Source organism: Rissa tridactyla, chromosome 5, assembly GCF_028500815.1.
Source record: "Rissa tridactyla isolate bRisTri1 chromosome 5, bRisTri1.patW.cur.20221130, whole genome shotgun sequence".
In the NCBI taxonomy this organism is placed as follows: domain Eukaryota; kingdom Metazoa; phylum Chordata; class Aves; order Charadriiformes; family Laridae; genus Rissa; species Rissa tridactyla.
In genome coordinates, this window is record NC_071470.1 from 21,422,767 (window position 1) to 21,445,636 (window position 22,870).

The window sequence follows — 22,870 nt, forward strand, 5'->3', positions numbered from 1 at the left end:
ACTCTGCAAAGAGCTTGGAAAACATTGAGATGGATGGCACAACCTGGGCGTCTTTCCTGGATGCGCTTTGGTTCCTGGTGGACAGTGAGTCACGGAGGCTGATGGCACACAGAATTACAGAATTTCTGCACGGGTATAAGAAGCAGTAAGTTTTAAATCACGGACGTAGAGTGCTTACTGGTCATATTTTTAGAAGAAGACAGTTTACAGTCTAGTGCATAAATACTTGCAGTCTAATAAACACTTCTGACTTCTTGTTACTAAAATATGGTGTGGTTGGGAACAACAGTTGGTTTCAGGGCTTGTTCCTCAGCTACTGTTGAGCTCATAACTGGGAAGTCTAATGACTTTTTAAAATAATCTTTAAGACATTTAAGGAGTACTTTTTATTTCTCTCCATCTGCTCAATTTTAAGCTCCATATGTCACGTGTGATTAAAAAAAAGAGCAAGATGGCTATTTTTACCCAATTATAAGCCAGGCATCACACAGGTCATGGGATATAAGAAGCATTTTGTAAACACTCTGTTGGCCGTCTTTCATGTAGAAGGGAGAATCTGAGCTTAGCATAGGTAATAGCTATAATTTGCTATAACTCATCACGCATCCTGTTGTTAAAACGGCCCTGGCTTTGCTCTCCCATGCTTACCTTCACTGAGGACAGTCTGCAGAACCCCGCCGGAAAATATCTTGACCCACACAATTGCACTGAGCAATTGTTTTTATTTTTCTTCATGTGAAAAGCTCTCACTCAGATGAAAATGTTGGGCACATAGCCCCCTGGTTGTTTTCTTTAGTGCTTGATGCTAACCTCGTTTCTTGTACGTTGCATCAGCTCAGCCTAGAACTCGTCTCCGTACTTATTTTTCTGATATGCATATAAACAGATATTATGAAAAGATCTTATTTTTTTAAAACTTCTCTTTATTTTTACATTCAATGCACGAGGACAGACAAGATGAATATTCATGACAAAGTATAAAGCCACGTACTGCCCTCAAAACAGTTAAAAGGTACAGTGTTGAAGAGTTTACAAAAGTATTTTAGAAACCTTGTATTTCCAAAATTCCTCATTACAGAAAAATTCAAATCTTTTAGAAAAGTAGAGTTTTATATCTTTGTGCATTAAGCCATATTATGAAAGTACGTAGGTGTTTTTCATCCTTACTTTGAGAAATCTGTCTCTGCATTGCTAACAATCTTTACGTAACCTACTGATGGAGCCAACAGCCTCCATAATACTCAGTATACACAGTTACAAACGATTTGAAAAGTTATATTACAAAATATACAGTAGTTCCTTTTTACATTTTTATAGATAAACATTGCATAGCTTTCAAATATGTAATATATAACACAATCATGAGCCTTTTTCTGTATAACTTACGAAAAATTCTGTACACTCAAATAATTATAAATAAAGTGTAAATATCTTTTGGTAAAAGTAGGGGGGGGAAATATGCCAGGACATGTTGTGCTGTCAAGTGTTAAACGGAAGTCTTTTGTCAGAATCTGCCCAAAACAATGGCCCAGTGTCACCTGGAGCAAGGAGAGGAGAGTAAGAACTGAATAGATCACAGGGGAAATGTTACAATGAGGAACCGTAAAGTACTGATAAAGTAATAATTAATTATTACCCTGATTCTTTTGTAGGAACTCCTTTCCCACAGTACTATCACCATGCTTGATGGTTTTGCCTCGAGATGCAGAACAAGATGCACGTTGCTTAAGAAATGAGTAAAAGTAGATTAAAGTGTTTCCTGTTTCAATGGGTGGTCAATGGAAACTTGAGATAACTTGGAAAGAATCCTGAATATTTTTCTCCTATTTTTCGCAAAGAAACAGAGCATGGGAAATGCACGCTGGGATTTAAAGAAACAGAATCTGGAAGCATCCAGAACTGTGAGAACAAAACAAAGAATTATTGAAGATATCAAAATTCCACTTTAAAAATGAGATACCGACAAAATCTGTTTCAACTATAGGAAGGACAAGGAGAATAATTTTTAAAATAATAGTTTGGCATAACCCTGTTCTCTGCTACTAAACCACAAAAGAGCAGAATTACACCAAAACTTTTGGAAATTTGTTTTTGGAAAGTTTTTGGAAATTCACTCTGATTTTAACTACTTTGTCACTGGCTCCCAACTACAGAAACAGTTGGAATCTCAGTAGGAATGCAATTTGCAAACACATTTTCAGCAACATAGTTTGCCCGTTGAAATGTCTGTTTAAAAAAGTAAATTAAAACAATTTTCACTTTTAAAATGTATGTATTTACCTGATAGCCAAATTCAACCTACTGGATTCCAGAGCTCTGCAGAAACCCAACAACTGTTGATAAGTCACTGTACTCTAGCAGCGCTGAGTGGCTATGTTAAACTAAGGGTCTTCTCAGCATTTCCATTACAAATTTAGCCTACAACTCAGCCATGTAAACTTGCTTTAACTGACGCTTGGCCTACACTCAGACACCTAATTATTTTTTTAACGTTAGTGGTTGGATTTCAGATATTATGCCATACTCACTGATATCTAAGCTATTGAAGGCCAGCAGAAGTAATCAGCATATCTTTGAAATGCTCTTTTTCTGACATTGAAATCATGACTTTTTCCAGCCCATGACTCAGAGCAGCCTCACGAACATTTACTAAAACATCAATAATGGTAAGATTTGAGCACAAGCAGCTTCCCACCAAGTGCTACACTACCTGTGGATTGTCTACACATGGTCGTGACTACACTACCTACGGATTTTATTTGGGATTTGGATTGCTACATACAAGTGCCAGTAAAATTCACATTATTTCCAAGGAGGGTCGTTCAGAGCACAAAGTGATGGTGCAGAGTGAACACTCCTGTCCCTCCACTAAACGTTGCTATATGTCCCACGCTAGCCATAAGTTGTTCTCCAGTTTCCCTCTTTTGTTGCTCTGAAGCCAGTCTCCACCACTATTCGGAAAGGTCATTTTGTGGCTCAGCCAAACGGAGACACAGATCTCCTGGCATCAGCCCAGGCTTGGGCAGCTGCCTCCCCCCCTGCACTTACCACTTGTCCTCCCTCCTGCGCCACTCCTCTGATAGCAGGGTTACATGGTGAACAGAACTGGGGAGGACCATCTAGAGAGAGGAATGGCCGCACAACCACATCCTGGGTCCATCAAGCCCTTTGGTAGCTACTCAGTGTCTCCAAACACAGAGTTTAATCTTCATCAGGTAGCGGGATCAGCAGTTAGTTTTATGGCCTTTAGCTTGATATAATAAAAGATTATAACTCCCGTCCCCGGTGTTAAAGGAGACAAAGAGGGCTCAAAATGGGCTTATACATACCCTTATGCCAGAGCAGGACTCCCAGAGCTTCTGAAGGATGTCCCAGCATTTCAGTTTCCTTCACATACATATAATAGATTTTGTCTGTATTGGGAAAACTACTATTTTCCACTTTGACCACTGGAAACAGGCCAACGAAAACATTAGGATTCTTTTTTTTTTTTTTTTACACATTTTTTTCCATTTCCAGAGCTTTTTAAGTATTATAAAGTAACTTCCGCTGAATAAGCCGGTAGGTCAGAAAGGCTGTTCTACAGATGCATTGTTTGTTTGCTTTTTAATTAAGTTTGAATTGATCATCACTCTTTTCATCCCCCTCTTCGTGGGACTACATCAGGATTTCTTTTGTTTGCTACTGATAGCATTGGATGAAGATACCGCATAGTACATCCTCTGTAAGCAAAGCTGTCATTAGCTTTTCAACTGATTGATAGATTTTCTAGGGACTCTGTCAAGCGTGTTTGACTCCATTCCTCGATGAGTGATATATCACTGGCTGCAGGAACCTAACAAAATGTTCCCTCTGTCCTCAGTGCATTGCCCAAGGTGGTTTTCAAGAGCCTGACTGTCCTATGCTGTATCTCTGCTAATGGGGGTTGATCCGCTACTATAAGGCTGTGTTGTTTGTGCCTGTTTTTTCAACACAAGCTACAGATGGTGCCCTTCTTCCACCTCTTTCTTCGTCAGCCATCGCAATGGTGTTTTCATAAACCTCCATAGTTTTTAGCTGCTTGTCTTTGGCATCCTCCTGTTCTGCATTGACTTTGCAGCACTTGCAGAAGCCGCAGCAGTGTTTCCCACAAAAGGCGAGCGAAGACATAATGATATTGTCCCAGGGCTCTAGGGAGTGCAACCAGATGGGTAGGAAATCCCAATTTTGGAGCTTCTCAGGCAGTGAATGTGGTCGTTTCGACTGCATAATATTAATTACAATCACAGCAATAAAAAGAGCAAACAGGGGAAGGCAAACACCCAAAAGGACTGGCCAGCCTGCCAGTGACAGACCAAATACAAACAAAGGCAAAAGAAAGAAGCAGACGAGAAGATAAAATATAGCAAACCATCTGTACTTGGCTGTTATGTTTCCCAAGGTCTTGCTCATGCGGATTGGCAGCCGGGTAAAAGGTAGCGGGTAAAACAGAAGAATCCCAGAGATATTGAAGAAAAAGTGGCACAAGGCAATCTGAAAGCAAAGACATTTGAGAAGTTCATTAACTAAAATACCTTTAAATGCGCCTACCCACGTGACAATAACTTCCAGTGGCACTAAGGCTCCGTAGTTTCCCTTCCCTTTCTTCCCACTGTTTTTTCTTGTCTTTCATGCTATTTCACTGCAAAGCCTTTCCTAGCATGAAGCAAGGACTTGGTAATACCTCAGACATTGTAAAGGTCACTGCCTACAAAGAGGGGACAGCATTTGGACACAAGGCAAACCTAGAAGGGACGACACACCTCCCCAGAGATGGAGAAATCTTAAGATGTAGCGTTCAACAACAAATGCAGTCCATCAGAAGTAAAGCTGACAAACCAAGCAGCTATCAGGAAATGGTCCTGTTGTTAGCAAGGCATGAGAACTACACGAGAATCGTTCATTATTGGGTTCTGCATGCATAAGTTTTCAATTAAGAGATGGGAAGTGTAAATTAGATATTGCATACAGGCTATTGAGAAATGGCTAATGGTACAAACTTGGATTTTCCAAAAGTTTGCTAAACGTTCATAGGGCACTGAGGAGATTCCTGGAATGTGACTTTGCCCAGATCTTTTATAATAATTCAATTCACACACTTAAAAATTGTTTTTAAAAGAAAGATAAACGTGAAGAGACACCTACCTGCTAAAGGTTTCAAAAGTCGCTTAGACAGAGTAAACATATACTGAACAAAAAAGTACATTCCCTCCTCACCTTATCTTATTTTCATTCTATAACTGTTATCAATCCAAAGTAAACATGAAAGCACAGGGGTTTATTTTTAAGGTACGGTATAAAACCAGCAAGCTATCACGAAATCTGAGCATGGTCAAGATATTATCTTCTCATGATTACATCTGTTCTATCTTGCCTGAGGACAATAAAATGACTTTCTGTAATTTTCTTAATTTATTGTGGCTAGTAAAAAACATTCATCCTATTCACAAAGAAAACTTCATTATCTTTTCACTCTTTGATGTAGAGGGTTCATTCAAATGTTATCTTCTGCCTGGAATGTTCTTTACTGGGTGGTAAACGGGAGCCCAAGCCAGGCTGCCTACTTTTCAAATAGTCTGAGGCAACAAGGAATTCAATAAAACCCACTTAGATTAGCTTTACAATGAGAAAATAGGTGCCACAATGCCCACTGCAACCTCAGGTAAGTAGACAGCATGCCATCTGACGGGTTGTACAGCCTTCACTTAGGTTACAGGAGTCCCTGTACCCCGCACAGACTGACTTAGGGTCCAGAGGAGGGAACCTACAGAAATGAGTAACCCTCATAGCGGACTACCTAAGAGGGTGGTCAGAGATGTGGGCTCTGTATTCCAAGCTGCAGAGGTCCCACGCTCCACCCTGTCTCAGTTTGGAATTAATTCAGTCAGATCAAGCCTAATTTATGAAAGCAAGATTGTACTATATGTTGACATTCTGGGAATGTTCGATACAAGCTTTTTGCTCTAGTAGTTGAAATGAATGAGCTGTCATTAACGGCACACACAAAATCAGGCGCGACATCCGTGGCATATTTGCATCAGAGCCAATTTTGTCAGGTTTTTCTTCAAAAAAGTTGCAACTTCTAAACAAAGTCGAGGTGTCATTGGTTTATACTGACCTGTAATGAATATTTTAACGTACTCCCTGGACTCGCTAAAGCCGCAAGTATAGCTGTTGTGGTTGTGCCAATGTTAGCTCCTAAGGTAAGGGGATAAGAGCGCTCAATGCTTATAACGCCAATGCCTAGGAGAAAAGAAACAGGATTGAGTGGTTTCAGAACGATGGAGAAGATAAAACATGGGGGTAAAGAATACTGTATTGACAACTTACCAACAAGGGGTGTAATAGCAGATGTGAAAACAGAACTACTTTGGACCACGAAGGTCATACCAGCCCCTGCAAGCATAGCCAAGTATCCAGCTAGCCAAGTAAAAGGAAATGGGAAATCTAAAAGAAACCAGAGGGAGAACATTGTCTTTAGGATAACAAAATGGTCTGTGTAACAGTAACACAGCAGTGAAAAGACTATTAAACATTTCAATTGTAGATATATTGTTTCTTATATGACGATTTTGGGCCAGAGTCAGTTCTACTACTCTCGTCTACCCTGTTCGCTGGACATTTTTGATTCAGGCAGTGTTGGTTGCCCAGGAGAAGAGAGGACAGCATGGGAACCACTTTGTTTCCTTCCCCGTTTCTGTGAGCCCTCTCTTCAACCACGAACAGACACGTGCCAGGACTGCTTTTCCCTGCCACAGGTTGTAACCTCTCCATTCAAGGGAGAAAAAGTAGACAAGTGAAAAAAAAAACCAAACAACACAAAGAAAACAAAGAAAAAAACCCCCACATTTGCACACAATGGATCCAGGCTGAAAAAAAACAGCCGGAGAACACAGGAAAGACAAAAAGCGCCGCTACTCAGGGTTGCCTTATCTTACTGAAGAGAGGGTTAAGGAGCGGAACAGGGCAAGCAAAGGGAATTAGATCATTAATCACTACAAACTATTTTTCCAACTTACTTTAGAAGAAACATGCAGGCCCGCTGCCAGAGCCGGCAATCACAGTCTCAGCACTTCAGCGCTATCTTTTCAGGATGGGAACATCACATTTCTAACAGCTAATGATTATACATCAAGAAACAGAGCCTGGACTTTGGTCTCTGTCGCTGTTAACCTGCTGCAGTTCACAAGCAAGCTGCTCGCTAATAGTTTTTTTAACAGAAAGAAAATAATATGCTGAGGAGGAAAAATGTTGGGGCCGGGGTGATTTTGGTTTAATACAGTTTTCTTTAAACTGTTCTATAATATCTGCCAGAACAGGAGATATCAATAAACGTGCTCAGTGTCCTTGTCATTCCTGAAAATAATCTTCAGGAAAAGCAGGTAATTACCAGTGTTGATTGTCTTCTTGATAACACTTGCCACTTGTCCTTTAAGCACAGAGTTTAATAGCTTAACGATCATGACCAAACAGGAGCACAGAACAAGCAGGGACAAAGCCAGAAGGATGAGACCGATGGCAAGATCAGGCAGGTCTGAGTTTGCAAAGAGATGCTGGCCTGAAAAAGAAAAAGAAAATGAATTGGCCTAGCTACATTTTTGCTTCTGATCCCAATCCCAGCTCTGGTTTTCATACCCGCCCCTAAGGAAAGGGGACCAAAGCACACACAGCTTGAGGGGGTGATGCAAAGAGTGAAAATGCCACCTCCCTTGCTTCACAAAAGCCGTGTCTGAGGGGGGCAAGTGGGGCCTCTTGTATGGACACGCTTATAAAATACACATCGGGCACCCCTGCGGGGCAGGCAGGAGCTGGATGGTGGGTTGGCTCTTCCCAGAGGTGGCTGCGTGCCTGAGAAGGACTGCTGAAAGTCCTGAAGGGCATGCATAGGGACGGAGATACCCAAGCAGCCATGACAGCAAAGTAACTGTAGCTCCAAGTCACCTGAACGGGGAGGGTGACATGATACTGAGGACCTCGCCTGCTGATACGAGGGAGCATGGAAAGAGATCCATCTGCAGCCAGATATCATGATGATGCTGGTAACTCCAGCTGTGTGGCTAGAACAGAGCTCAGGCTGCTCTGACTGCCCCCGCAGTAGTACCTTGGGTCCATACACAGGAGAGTGCCTCTTGATACAACTCTGAGGTGGTCTGTTAACACCATTAGAAAGCTATAGACATTTGTAAAGGTACTACCGAAGGACAAATAGTTCTACTACTTACATTTACTGATATAATTTGTTTCAGTTACATTCTTGAGGGTCCATGTCAGATTTCCTTCAGTCCAGCAAAGGTCAGGAGATGTGCAGTTTTCTGAAGGTGGAATTGTGACATTCTGCAGTGTCTAAAGATTGCCAGACAAAGCAGATAGATAGTTCAGTCACCTACAATCCTTCAATAAGTGCTCATGCAAAGTTCCAGGGTTTTACTGCAACCAAGCATTCATCAACTAAAGCCTGGCACCACATTAACGACAAGGCAAGATTTCTTTCATTCTTAAAATAAATGGTTGTGCTGCTACTCAAGTCAATCAACAAAACATTTAAAGATTAAAATATCCCCCAAGCCTTCTTCATTGTAATAACCATGGCACCAAGTCATCAGCAGGTAAGAACCTTCACTACTGATGTTTGTGGAAAGAGGTTCACGTCCGGCTGCAGCTGGGGGACAGTGGCATTCCCTTTCCGGCTAGTGCCACAGCTTCCTTGGGTCAAAGACAGACCTCTTTACTGTCACCTTAACTGCAATTAATGGTCTGGTGAGCACTGCACGGGCCCGTGATTCAGAATAGTGCGCTGCTCGTGCAGACCCTGTTTCTGGGTGAGCACAAGGTGCTCACGCTGCCCTTCTGTGCCTCCTTTTTCCTACCTGTAGAAACACAGGTGCTGCTACTACTTTCCTTTCTAAAGCTCAAATGTTATCTAAGAGCTAATTACCGTCACTACCATTAGTGATTCACTAGCATTAGTATTACTGAGCTGAACCTGGGTTTCTGTTTATACTGCAATAGAACCTTGTTTATAAGAGCTCTTAGCCCAGATGTATTGCGTTCTGACACCAGGTCCATAAGTCCTCACGCAGATTAAGGAACAGTTTGCTGACTGAATTGTACCTCCCCACAACAGCGGCTAGCAGCCAAATGGACTCTGAACCACACCGCTGAACAGGAGGTATCTTTAAGACGTGACTGAGTGATTCTCTTTTGCAGAAAAGGGGAAAGAGGTCATATTTTCTTGCTGGGCACTGCCTGCAGACTCCCGCCTTCGCATTCCCCCTCCAGCTGACGCAGAGGGGCAAAGCCGGGCTGGATCCAGTGTCCCCCCCATCTTCAGGGAGCGCCTGGTCTCCAGCCTGCCCCCAACACAGCAGCCCTCACAAACACAACACAATGTTGTTTCTCACCTTCCAGAATTTTTTTCAGACATCCAAGTTTCAAAGCAGCTGCATTACATCAAAATGTTTATCCCTACATTTCGCTTTAAACGTATGGGGTCTGCGTGTATTTATCCCTGCCATAAGTCTGTTTAATCATTTTTGCCAGAAATGAGTTTCACCCACTAGGAATGTAAACCATTTAAAAGACCTTCCTCTTCCCCTACCAAGTTCAAGTCAAGCTTGTAGGGGTTTCGAGTGTTTTTGCAATTTGACTATATGCTTGGGCAGCAGTTACGCAGCCAAAACATAGACAAACATGGTAAAAAATGTGTGGATGGAAATGTAACTCTCAGCCTACACTTTCCGTGTAGTTGCTTGCCTTCTAAGAGTGGGGGGGGCCGTAGGACTCCGGGGCTCAGACCCGGGGGCCTGGAGGCAGTACAGCTGCCAAGCATCTCGCCTCCCCTGAGATGGGATCTCATCACGCCTCCCCTGAGACAGAACACCCAGCTCCTCAGCAGCGTAACCTGAGCGGAGCTTCACACCAGCACAGCTCTGCTCCTGGCGCTATCTCCCTGGCTAGCGTTTCATTGGCCATCCAGGCCGTTACTCCACAGGAGGTGGGCTCCTCTAAAAACCCAAGCACTTAATTTTAACCTCCGCTATGTGCCTTTAAGTATATTCTGCCTCAGGACTTCAGGAATTGCCTAATATATGTACTAACAAGTAGAATAGTCTCATTAGAGATCCAAGGGATATTTAATGCTCAAATTGTTAGCTAGCTGAACAACACAAACCAGACACTCAGCTCCACAGTCTACCAAAATACTCATTGGCGTCGATTTGGGCAACAGATTCCTTCCGGCTGCAGTGTTGCCTGGGTAAAGAACAATGGGATTTGGCCCCACAGAGGCTTTCTCCAAGGGCAGTTTTCCAAGAAAGCTGCAAAAAGCCAGCTGCCACCAGACCACACTAACACACAGAAGACTAAAGCTGGTTAGATCAATAGATAAATAGTAGGCAAAAAGGTATTTTCTTTGGCCTATATTGCAGATTTTTTCCACTTTCAGGGAGTCGGTAGGAGTGTCAGAGTTTAAAGGCATTTGGATGTGAAAGGCATGGCTCCAAACCACCAGTTCTGATAAGCAAGGGCCTGCATGGTACCGAAAGCAACCAGGTCAAGCCCACCACTGGTATGACATCCTTGCTTTAAGCGGAGAAAAACTACATTAAATTGTTTTCATTCTTTTTCCGCTGAAAAGAACACCCTCATTTAAAAATCTAATTTCATAATCCTGTGATAAAGATTGTCAGCTACAGGTGAGTAATATATTTCCTGAGAAGCCTGACAATGAATTTATCATAATACTCACCACGTTGGTTTCAGTTACACACCAAATCTTTACCAGGCTTTTGTTTTTTGCTGATTCATCGTTTGTAGCAATTGCATTTATTACTGATTTATCAAGCTTGAAAAAAAAATAAAAAAGAGAGAGAGGAAAAAAAAAATTATTCCAACTTGCATCACACACTTCTGCCCAGCTTTACTCAAATAACTCCCTTTGGAAGCTCAACCACGTAAAACCTGCATGACCATCTCTAACGCTGGAGCTGCTGCCCAACAAGTGGGAGAGGGTTTACTCCCAGAAAAAAAAACAACCCTACATGCACAAACACTGTGTCTCATTCTCCCCAAATCATCCACCGCCTCCTCTCACCTTTTTCTGTTTAAACAACTGCACTGACACAATTGCCTAAATGCATTTACTGTCATTTTCGGAGCTGTGCGCATCCCCTCTGGCCTCCAGCTGCCCCTATGGATGTCTGCGAGTTTCCCATAATTTCAGTGTCACCTCCTCGGGTCCCACGCAGAGCTGCTGGGTGCGCTAGGTTGTCTCAGCTAGTTCTATCCGCCGTGCCGGTGTCGAGGCAGCAGGCTGCCATCCCATCTATCCCACGTGGCTGTATTTGCCCTCACCTGCCTTCCCAGTCCTCCTAGCTAGGTCTATCATAGTTAAGGCGTTATGTGGGGGAAATGGAAACAGGAAATATGGAGCTGAGGCTTTATGAAATGTGAATAAAAACAAGACTCTATCTACTAATGAGCTTTACCCTGAGGACAGAGAGAAGTGAGTGTGAGTACCCCCCCATATTCAAAGCATTTTGATCATCTGTGAATGAAGCAAGTGGCTTCCTTGAAGAGAGCAAGAGCTTACCTCAATGATGAGCTTTGTAAAGGGGTCTGTGATAACTTTTAGTAGCTCAGGGGCATCCTCACCACTTTCAAGATGAAAGGACTCAACTATAACATTGGTGAGATGGTAAAGATAGCCAGAAATAACTTCAATGGGCAACAGCGCAAACACAGCGAGCCAGTTAAAGAAATCATGGATTGTTGCCCCAGCAAAGGCCCTGCAAGAAGAAAATAAAAAACAGAGCTGCTTTTAATTACACAACATTTGCACAACGTCAATTAAATATGAAATCATAGAGGTGGGGATGAAGCCCATTTCAAGACGGGAATCATTTCATTTCTGGGGTCACAGGAGATGTCTGCTTTCCTACGGAGTGCTAAGTAGCCTCCACACTGTTGACTGAGTGAAAAAGCCAGCCAGGTGAGTGAAACAAGACAAACAAGAAAAGGCAAAAGTCGTCCTTAACACAAGGCTGCCAAGAGTACTTGTCTGAAGAAACGGCTGTACAGCCTACGCTTTGGTTTGCTTCTCCCCGACGTTTGGTACATTTTTAGTCCTCAGCCAGGTGTTGCCTCTGGGACTTGTTTTCCCTGACTCATGGGGGAAGGTGGCTCTTTGCAGCCCTCCCACGTGTTCTTGCAAGCCAGTGGCGTACAGCTCCCTTCCAGCTTCTCCTCCACAGCCTGAGGAACTGCAGCTCTTCCCTCAGAGGCACTCTTTCCCACCTTGCTAGTAGCTGCTTGTGGTCCTCTTAATTCTCTGCAATCTGCCTGCATTTCTTTTAAAATATAGCTCCTTAAACTAAACATTGTGAAGGAAGAAAATGTGGAGGAAAAATTCCTTGAAATGCTCATCCTGTAATTTATGTTCCCACTGACAAACTGCTTGAGGGGAAATCAAGGGGAACATTCAAAGCAGGCAAACAAAACTGACAGTGCTACCACCTTCCGTTTACAGACTGAAGTGATTGTTAATGATGTTAATGAATGTTAAAAATCAGCTTCTTTCTCATTATTATTTAAATTCTTTTCCTGGCCAGATACTACTAGGCTACTTTGGCACTGGAATTTAAGTGACATAGAACAGCACAACCAAAGATTTAGGACAGTAAATCTTGGAGAAATATGCTTGGGTTGGGTGTATTTCAGATGTCTGGTATGCCATAAATGACAAGGTACCAAAATGTCCTATCCTTCCCAAGTTAACTGCCCATCTCCAGTAAGCCACGAGCTCTCTTGGCAATAATGTCAAGTGGCAGTCTAAAAGTTGTCACTGTGTACATTTGACAGTCAGAACACTTCGCTTCTCTACACTTACCAGCTCTTTCTTTTTGTAGACTTAAAAACCTTCAACTTCGAGGTCTCTTTTAAGGAGAGTAGATCAAAATACCATCATATTAACTTCTTGTATAGTCCCCCCATAATTAAGAGATAACCAAAGGTGGGTGGTATAGTGGGAGCAGTTGAAAATTTATCCTTGTGCAAGATGCAGTTAAAAATGGTGGATTCTTACAAAGCCACAAAACTTTTAAAGGGACCCAATATGCTTTTCTTCAAGTATATTAAGCCATATATCTAAACAAACAGCAACATAGCTTGGCCATGGCCATGTTTGTGACTTTCCAAACTAGACATTCAAATTTTGGTCAATAGAAAGGTTGAATGGCTGGAGTAGTGATAGGGAATATAGAAGAAAACCTCCAAAGAAGGAAGAAAAGCTGCTTTTCAGATCTAGTGTTTAAGTACGATACCTTCTAAATTCATTCCTGTCCCCGGCTTGCATGAGTGCCACAATCGTGTTTGTAACTGAGGTGCCAATGTTTGCCCCCATTATGATAGGAATAGCTGATTGAACAGTCAGCACTAGAAAGCAGAAAAGGAAAAACTGAATGAAAAAAATCAGACCGTTGGCAACCTCTTTGCTCCAAGGAAAATTAACACCTATTAGTGTCACTGGGACCCTGGCTTCCCTCGGTGTTGCTGGGATTAGGTGCTCCAATCCAGATACATTTGCTTTAATCAAGCCCCCTGGGAACGTGGTGCCCCCATAGTCCCGTGACTCCCACTGAAACTGCAGCCCATGGCTATCCCTTTTCACCACATGTTGGAGGGCCAGAGTAAGATAAAGTCTCTCATTTCCCAGGCGTTTTCCTACTTACTGCAGGATTTTGAAATGGTGCCATAGAAACGGAGTTCCGTAACTGTCTAACATGAGAAAAGTAGGCAGATACTTCCAAAATTAATGCATTCGATGCCAAGGCTTCCAACAATTTTCATTGCAGTTATGGGTTTACTATTACTACTACTACTATTATTATTATTACTATTATTAATTTAAAAATTTTATTTTCTATCAGGGCAACAGCTGGGAAAATCTTTTCCTGCAGTCTCTACTCTTACACTCAAAGCTTCTACAACTTCAACACAGGTGGGAATGTTTGCACCCCAGACTGAGATTTATGAGTGATCTCTAGGAAGATACTGTAAGCAGACTTACGTGTGGAGGACACCATGCTGACCACAATGGATGAAGAAGTGCTGGAGCTCTGGACCATAACGGTCACCAGAACTCCAATCACCAGTCCCGCAACAGGATTAGACAGCACTGAATCATCTTGAAAAATGTCCCCTGCTGCTTTACCTACAAAAAACATATTCTCAGAGTGAGGGCAGTGCAAGGTAAAGTCCATAGGAATTATCAGAGCGTTTAATTAAAGATCATTCAACCATTTAATTGATACATATATAGCCATGCTTGACAGCCAAAAAATGTACAAGGTGATGTAGCCCAGGGATCCAAATTCAGGTCCTGAACTCTCAGCTTTTCTGCTATCAGAGAATACTTTTGTATTCTCTCATTTCACTGCCTGAACAAGTTCTACTGAGCTCTGCAGAGAACCGTATAAAACCACAGCCATCAGAGGAAAGACTGTAGGACACAAACACCATGTATGTATAGATTTAAATGCCATTACTGCCTTGATATTTTTGGTTACTGCATCAAGGAAAACTATTTTAATAATCCTGAGTAATTCTGTTCCTGTAGCTTTCTGTGTTGCCAAAAATCCAAAATACTTCCACAAAAGCTCTCATATTTCTCTGATAACCATTTCTGAATCCATCAGCAGAATTCAACCCCTGGAGATAGGTAAATGTAAAAAATACATTTCAACAGTTTTCATCTTTGAAGGATTTGAGGGACATTTCAGTGCTGGATGCTTTGGTCAAGAGCACAATTTTCATATTTCACCTGTTGAAATGTCTTTCACATGGGACAGATTTATGCACAGATGTATTCGTGTAAACTGTCACTACAGTAACAGGAACCTACTAAGAAATTTGGGCCAATAATCCCTACATCAACAGCTCTTTGGAATCTGAGAAACAAAGGCCCTTTCAAAGAAATGAAGGTCAGTCTGCAATTAAAGCTACTTCCTTCTGAATCTATATCTCAACACATAAATCTATGGTGAATGTTCGTGAAGAGTGATGCTTGTAATTTAGTCACTCAGATTTAGTTTACTGCCTCATTCATAGTTTATTCTTGACATTTTAGACATTTTCATACCTCCTACCAGTTGAAAAGCAGAGCTCAATACATCCAGAGAACACACGAACATGTAGAGTAATCCAAGGAGCATAATAAACTTCCCTATCCCGTAGAGTACACGAATGATTTTTCCTTTTCTATCCAGTTCTGCAAAACAAATACATTATGCATAAAAGACTTGCTTGATGTATCTGGTGTTCTCTCTGAAACAGTCTAGCCCACAAGCTACAAGAGGCTACAAAGTCAAAGAGAGTGTTGTGATCCCAGTGTGTGATTAAACCCAAAAGAATGTTCTTCTTAATCAAATTTTAACTGCAGAAGCAGGTAGTAAAACTAGTGCCTAGTTTTACCATATAAAAACTTTTGGTATATGACAAAAGCCTTACGAAGTCTGAGATTGACCCTCAGTTTTACACAGTTGTGCTACTTAGGAAAGAAAGACCAATAGGAGCCTGGATATAAAATGATATTAGTTTTGGATTGTTTTCCATGTATCCCTTTGTGTGATGAGGAGGGTAAGCAGCATGATTTCCAGATTCTTCTTAACTGACTAAATATAATATCCCCATTCACTGTTGGAGAAGGTGAGACAGAGTGTACATCCTGCATCTGAAAACTCCTCAAATCTTAAATTCTATTCTGCAGCAAATATAATTTCAGAAAAATAACCAAGACAAAGAGAGCAGAAGGATGGAAAAAATAAATGCAGGTAACTTATTTACTGAGAAATGGCTACCTGACCACTTGACCCCAGTGTCCTGCAGTTCTGGCAGAGCCCATGGGTCCTCTTCTTCCGGCCTTGTCTCATCTATCAAGGCTATTGTGGAAAATGCCGGTTGAATTTCCCCTTTATTTCCAAGGGAAGGCACGTTGCCTGATGAAATAGAATATTAAAAAAAAATATGGTTTAATTACTTTCCACCTTCTCCAAGGACCCCCAAAACTTATATATCTCTGTAACTCACACATTACCTTTGTGATTTTCTCCTTCTTTCCCAGACATGTTCTGGTTTTGTTTGGAAGAGTCCCCAATATAGTTATTGGTTTCAGGCTTTTCCACCTCAGGCCAGGGAGCCATGATCTGTGAACAACAAAGTAGTGATGATTAAAATACGCGTGCAGTCAAAATATTCAACTTACAACAGGGTATGTAAGAAATATGGTTAATTTTAACAGCAAAAGAGATGGAAATGGAATGGAAGAAATTTGTCCTTGAACCAGCTTTTTAGTAATCTTTATGAATTATTCTTTTATTTGTGAAATTAGTTTCTCAATTGTTTTTTAAATCAGACAGTTTATTTATTTGTGCAACTTACACAACTAAAAAAAAATATTTACATCTCACAGCTGTATTTTTGTTCACTTTTAACTGTCATGAAAGCAAAGATTCCTCTGCTTTCCAAACCTTAGGCATTTCTTTTCTTTAATTCATTTTATCTCCTTTCAGCAAAAAGTCAGAGGACTGTTTTACTTTCTTCCACCTTCTGGATTTAACTGACTGCCTTCACCAAACTGGTAATTCAATATACAGACCTCAGCAAAGAAAGTTCTTCCCTAAAGCATTGCGTAGTTTGCGTCATGTGTGCCAAACACATGTTGCCTTTACTGGTTCATTCCCATGGAAGCATGGAGAGGAACGTGACCCTGGACACGATGGAGGAAGACCCCAGAGTTCCAAGCTCCAGACCAATAGTTGCTGAATGACTGCACAAGAGCGTAACTAGAGAGCAGTGGCCATTTGCAGGTCTATAGTTCCCTGTAACTCACAGCTGATGCTGCTAGTGAAGCTGAGTTGGTGGCAGCAAGGTCAGGCTCACCCATCGCACATAGGCTCTCTCTCTGAACCTCTTCCTTCCTGACCCCGTTTGAGCACATTTGACATGCGCTGTAATATTAACAAATAATAACTTAAATAAATAAGACCGCACGTGGCCAAATCCTGCTGGCACAGGTACAAATACATGTGACAGACCTAGCCCAGGCACTAGAGGAGGATGTAGTTGTTCCTTGAACAAAAACCTGGAAGAGTCCTACTTATTTACTTCACCACTATCAGAAGCCAGAGGGAGGGGCATGAAAGAGGAGGAAGGTGACCATGGGGACCCGAGGCATTATATGAGAACATTTTCTACCTTTCCAGGCTCATTGCAAAAAAACTCAGTGCAAAGGATGGGAGAAGTGAACCCTACCCAGAAAAGCTTCACCTTCAGGTCTGTCTCTTCCACCCTCTCCATCACAGGAGTTGGTCAGTGCTGTGGTCAAAGCTGCCCCACGGCCACCACATCTGGCACCCATGGGGCTGAAGCACCGGTGAGCAAATTTGCCTTCAATGGTCCTCATAAATAGGGCACCTGCACCCAGCCTCCGAAAGTCAGTGTCGGAGTTGGTATCATGCTCCCGTAAACAAGGTTCACCTGCATTTAGCAGCCACTCTAAGGGAGTGTAATTAATCACTTATTTTATCATAATCCTTTATGTTGCTGATGTTGAAAATGTTTTGTCCCTGCCCATGTCAATAAGCCACACATCCTCCTCCTTTAGCTGGGAAGGAAATGTCACGGACAAAATCGCTCATGTCTTACTGTGACAGAGGAGGGTATTGTTTTCCGGCACCCCAAAAAGAAAAGAGTATCTCCCCTTCCACATTAGCAGGAAAAATTATTTTACAATCCTATCAGCAAAAACTATGCTTTTACACATTCTTTATCTGGGGCGTAAGATCCAGAGTAGCTCCCAAGATACACAAAGAAAGATCTCAGAACAGATGGAAGAAAATCACTCTTGCTTGTTTCAACAAAGGTTTCCATTTGCTTGGAGCAAATTCTCATATTTTCACCCAGGCCAGAGCAACCTCCAGGCCCCACCCATGCCAAAACACCTCCGTCTTGTTAAACGAGTTTCATTTATACATGTTCAGCATTTAAAGAGCTCTAAAAAAAAGCAACTACTTAGCACAAGTGCTTCTTAAGTGAAACGCAATCGTGAAAATGCGTTGGAAATTCGGATGTGAAGTTGCATCGAAAACGTATTCCCACCATGGAGAGACACAGAATATGCCGGACACCACCAGCCCTAGAGACGCCATCAGTACTTTTACAGCTCTTCTGTTACGTCCAGCATGGAAATGAAGGATTCAGTCTGCAAGATTACTCTATGGAAACCGAGATGGTGTTCACCGGAGAAACTGGAGCTTGAAAACTTCAGCAGAAAAACAGCCTCTATGTCTCCTAAACAGACTCTCCCCATTTGAGAATTCAGCAGGGCATTTTTTCATAATAAGCATCTCCCGTGTTCCTGAGGTGCTCAGGATCCCACAGGTACGTCACATATTATTATTGTTTTTGCTTTATGTGATTAAATACCACAGAATGAGAGCTGACCACCTCTGTGGAGGAAGTTTTTTTTGTAGGTATGTATATAAAATTATTCATATGAGCCCTAGTCAGCCTCTGATTTGGGAAGGTAGACTTGAATACTGGAGGTCTTTACAGCGTTTCCCTTGTGCGTTTGGGTTTGCAGAGGTATTACTAGAACAGCCCATTCTGTGTGATTGGTATCAAGGGTTGATGAAAGCAGAACCATCTAGATCCTTGAAGCGCTACCAAAGCTGTCAGCTTTCTCCAGATCGCGACTCTTGTTAAGAGGAACAGCTGGGAAGATAGTTTACAGCCACCTGATACTCTGTTCACTAGAGTCCTGGCCACAGCTACTTACTCTTAATTAATCGCTGTGCTACAAGGACAATCTACATTCTACAGTTTTCCCTTCAAAGTATTCTTCCTTGGCCCAAATACAGACATGAACATCTTGAGAAAATACTCAGAAGAAGATCTGGGGTGAAGTGACAAAGCTAACTGCATCCTTCCCTGGCGGCTCATACGTGCCTCTGGAAAGGCTGACGTCAGGCGCGGTAAAAAAGACCGACACCATTTGACGCAAGATATAAATGACAATGAAAACCCTAATGGCGGTTTACTTTTGAACACCAAAGGCACAACTACATTGCGAAGGAACATGTTAGAGAACGGGCAGAGGATGGGCCGATGACGGCGCACACCGCAACAAGGAGCTATGTTCAGCTGGACGCACCAGTCCAGGTCCGAAGGCAGGACAGATAGCCACAATTGCTGGATGAGATGCCCGGAGTGATGAGCTCTGCCCATCCCCGTGCCAGCCTGGGTGTCTCAGCACCACGCGTCCGCTTCCCACCTCAGCTGGCTGGACCTCAGCCGGGATGCCTGCACCCGGGGCGTTAGTGGTGGAGCTCCCGTCTGGAGAAGCACTGGCGCTTTGGATATACACCTGGTCAGAGCTGCACTGAAATGGGAGCTAATTTCCTCCTGAAAGTGGCAGGTCAAACTATGCTATGCATATTGCAAAGGTCTGAAAACTAATGCCTGCGCAAACTGTAATCCACTCCGTTTCGGTGAACCTCGCGGCAAATCCTCTCACACCACCGTGTGTGCTCCTTTCGGTGTAAGTATAGTCTTTCCTCGCCTTCGGAAAATGCTAACTACGTCTGACACCCTTTCTAACTCCAAAAGAAACCGAAACCTCCTGCTCCTAAGAGGCAGATAGATGGAAATGCTGGCGTTCAAATTCTGAAATAAAACGTGAGAGAAAGTCGAAGCCAAAGTGGGTTCCCGTGGTTTTTAGAGCCACGTTCACTCTCTGACTGCAGCATTTCAGAGAGTTAAAGTCTCTGGGGAATTATTTGAGCAACACTAGGTGTCATGCAGTTGCTCTGTATTGCGTTCCTCAGTGACTCATGGGCCTGTAACAGCATTGCCTCGGCTGCAGGGCTGGACTCTTGGTGCTCTTCAGTTTTGAATCAGAAACAGTTGTAAATCTTTTTATTTTGCTGGACTTAACACGGGGAATATGAGCTACCACTTGCACATGCCTGGACGGCATTGTTTGTACCTCTCCACCCGTGACAGCACACTGAAAGGCCACGTTGTGCCTGAAATAAGAGCTACCGAGCAGTAAACCCTAAAGAAATCTCACCTCCAGGGGAGCAGAGCCAGTCAAACCAAGATGAAATTAAAGTACCGGAGAAAATAGCAGTGTTTTCAAAACCAACTGGTAATAACTGCAACAACCACCAAAGCAACCATACATGTGCCTACAGCTTGCTTCAGCAGCTCCAAGTCAAGTTTTGGGTTCAGCCAGGTTTTCCCCGCTCTCGCTTGCTCTCCTTCTCTCCCAGCTTTTCTGCAAATACACATCACTTTCTTGTCATTCACCGCTGTGCTACGCTTTTTTTATGTTAAGGGATTTATCACCTAATCTGATATTCAACTGTACGACTTAGTAATATTTACCACACATACTTCATAGGAGTAAATGCCAAGCTACATAGCAGCCCTTCTTACAGACAGTTTGAAGAAATATCAGGGTTTCCCCCCCTCAAAATTTATCATTTCCGATATAGAAGCACATTATCTAGAGAGAGGAAAGGAAAGATCCTCAGCCAGCACGAATCCGTTCGGCAGCTTTACATCAGCCGACAATTTTTGCCCCAGAACCTGTTCCATGGCAGCCACGAGGCCCCGGGTGCAGCCGAGCCGGCAGTGACAAATAACCACCAGCCAGGACCCAGCCTCTGCTCGGGCACCAGCCGCTGCCGTGGGGCTTTTTCTCGGAGTAAGTTAGCAGGCTTAGCCAGGCTGTAAACTTTCGGGCTAATGCAGCAGTAAAGGAAAAAATAGATATGTGAAATCTCAAAAAAAAAAAAAAAAAAAGAGCATTGTGCTCACTGTTTATTCCTACAGATCCCTGAGACTTATTGCTCACAAGCTTGAATCTAACACATAGCCAAAACTAAAAAAAAAACAACAAAAACAAACAAACAACCACACTTAAAACAAACTAGTAAAGAGAACTAATTTCTAAGCAAGTGCAGAGAGAAAATGAATCCCAAACATTAATTTTGCCGGACACTGCCACTGAGGAGTCAGAGCCAGGAAACAGCAGTGAACTACTTGAAATGCCTCCTAGGTATTTAAATAAAACAATTACTTTTCTAGAATAAAACAACAACAACCAAAAAATAATAATCCCACCAAGAAGGAAATACGACAGATCTACCCCCTCCCGAACACAAAACACGCAGTAAAGAATTGAGAGAGGAAAAAATAATGACATTTAAAAGACTTACTGACCGAATGGAAGAGCTGCTAATAAAAGTTACTGAGAAACCAGCTGATTTCTGGCTACTGCCACATTAGTTGAGCTAACTGCATTAGACTAATGTATTCCTCTTACCGGTGTGTATCAAACCGAATTAGCATAAGAAAATGTTTCCATCGCGAACAGGCTGACACGGCCATAGTGCAGCACACAGACTTCACACACTATCTATGCTAACACACCAACTGACGGTATTTCCTTCCAATGTTTCATTAATCGTATCCCAGACATTTTCCAGTATCCAATACCACTGATTACCGTGCCTTAAAACCTCCCTTCTTTTCAATCCCAATAGTAGCTAAAACAACACTTTCTTAAGTTATAGGCATTTATTTCTGGGTGTTTTTTCTTCTGACAGGTAGGAATACAATGCTTTTTTCCTTTATCATATTCCATAAAAATAAATCTAGTTATTTGCAGACAAAATGTAGCCCGGTTTGTTTTTAGAGCTATGATTTTTTGATCCCTTCCTTAAAATATAAACGCAGCTGCAAGAGCACAAGGTGAAACCGCTGACAAGTGGGTGACACTTCACACGCCACTCCAGCTCCCCACGTTAGCTCTCTGCTGCTCTTCCCTGAGCTGCGAAAGCAAAGCTCTGGCTTTATGATCTAAGCAAGTTCAAAAAGAAAGAAGAAAAGAAAACATGGTCTTAGTTGTTCTTACTTACCCCTTCTTTCTTCCCAGACAACAGAGCAAACGGATCAACTGGGCAGCCACTGAAACCTGCAATATATATAGACAGGTGTTGAGCAAAGTTTGCTTTCATCACCGCGCACTAACATTCCTATTTTACAGTCCAGAGGCACTGCCTACCTGCAGCTTAATGATCACAATCAACCTTTTTTTAGCAGGAGTGGGCAGCAACCAAGACTGATAAAACTACAGGCTATTTCACACTTATCACATTCTAAAAAATGTCCCATCAGCATTTAAGTACAAGTTACTAATGTGCTCATGTGAGTGCGGAGGAATGGTTTGTTCCAGCCTGAAAAACTGCCATCCGCCTGATCATTCAGTAATCTTTTTTCCAATAATAATTTTCCAAAAATATTTTGCAATCTCGAAAGTTTGTCAAAAGGGTGTGAAGAAGATGTAGTACTGCTATTTGTCTGTTCAGGTGCCTATTAATCTGCCTAAGAACAGCAGTGAAGGAGAATCAGATAAAAAGCGGTGTAAGTAGGAACCACGTAAGAACTTCTTTGAGAACAGAGGATGGAGTTTCATTCTTATCAGTGCTCAATGTTTACAATTAAGGCGAGCTCATTAGCATTTTGGCTGTGGCTCTCCTTCTAAATGAGATTTAAAGATGTAAGGACATCTTTGATAATTGCATTCAGAACGCTAGCGAGGAAGAAGACTATATGATAAACAGATATGTTATTCAATAAATACAGCATGGTATTACAGATTAGAGAAAGCTGTCGCCAGCATTGCTCTTTCTTCTAGTGATGAGCTTAATGGGGAGTTGTGGGGGGGCTGCATTAGGCACTGTAGCTTTATTCTCTTTGAATTTTTTCTGTTTCAACAGGCAATTTATAG

General features: G+C 42.3%; 1 protein-coding gene across 1 annotated transcript; it reads right to left on the reverse strand.

Annotated features, from left to right (window-relative positions):
- Positions 1–823: 823 nt before the first annotated feature.
- Positions 824–22,072, reverse strand: SLC34A2 (solute carrier family 34 member 2). The gene is made up of 13 exons (XM_054204216.1): positions 21,999–22,072; positions 16,109–16,217; positions 15,873–16,010; positions 15,155–15,283; positions 14,084–14,227; positions 13,338–13,449; positions 11,609–11,804; positions 10,766–10,861; positions 8,241–8,361; positions 7,409–7,576; positions 6,349–6,465; positions 6,137–6,261; positions 824–4,512 (listed from the first exon to the last, which is right to left on the reverse strand). Exons 2-13 carry the CDS (start codon positions 16,212–16,214, stop codon positions 3,937–3,939), a joined length of 2,028 nt encoding a protein of 675 aa, XP_054060191.1. The 5' UTR covers positions 16,215–16,217; positions 21,999–22,072; the 3' UTR covers positions 824–3,936.
- Between the last annotated feature and the right edge of the window lie 798 nt (positions 22,073–22,870).

What these genes read in the sequence shown, in the direction of transcription:
- SLC34A2 (XM_054204216.1), bottom strand. Translation starts at nt 16,214, where the DNA reads ATGGCTCCCTGGCCTGAGGTGGAAAAGCCTGAAACCAATAACTATATT. An exon ending in CACTGGGGTCAAGTGGTCAG is followed by an intron (nt 15,284 to 15,872) that starts GTAGCCATTTCT and finishes TTTGTTTTGCAG; the next exon opens with AACTGGATAGAAAAGGAAAA. An exon ending in CGTTAAAATATTCATTACAG is followed by an intron (nt 4,513 to 6,136) that starts GTCAGTATAAAC and finishes CTTTGCTTTCAG; the next exon opens with ATTGCCTTGTGCCACTTTTT.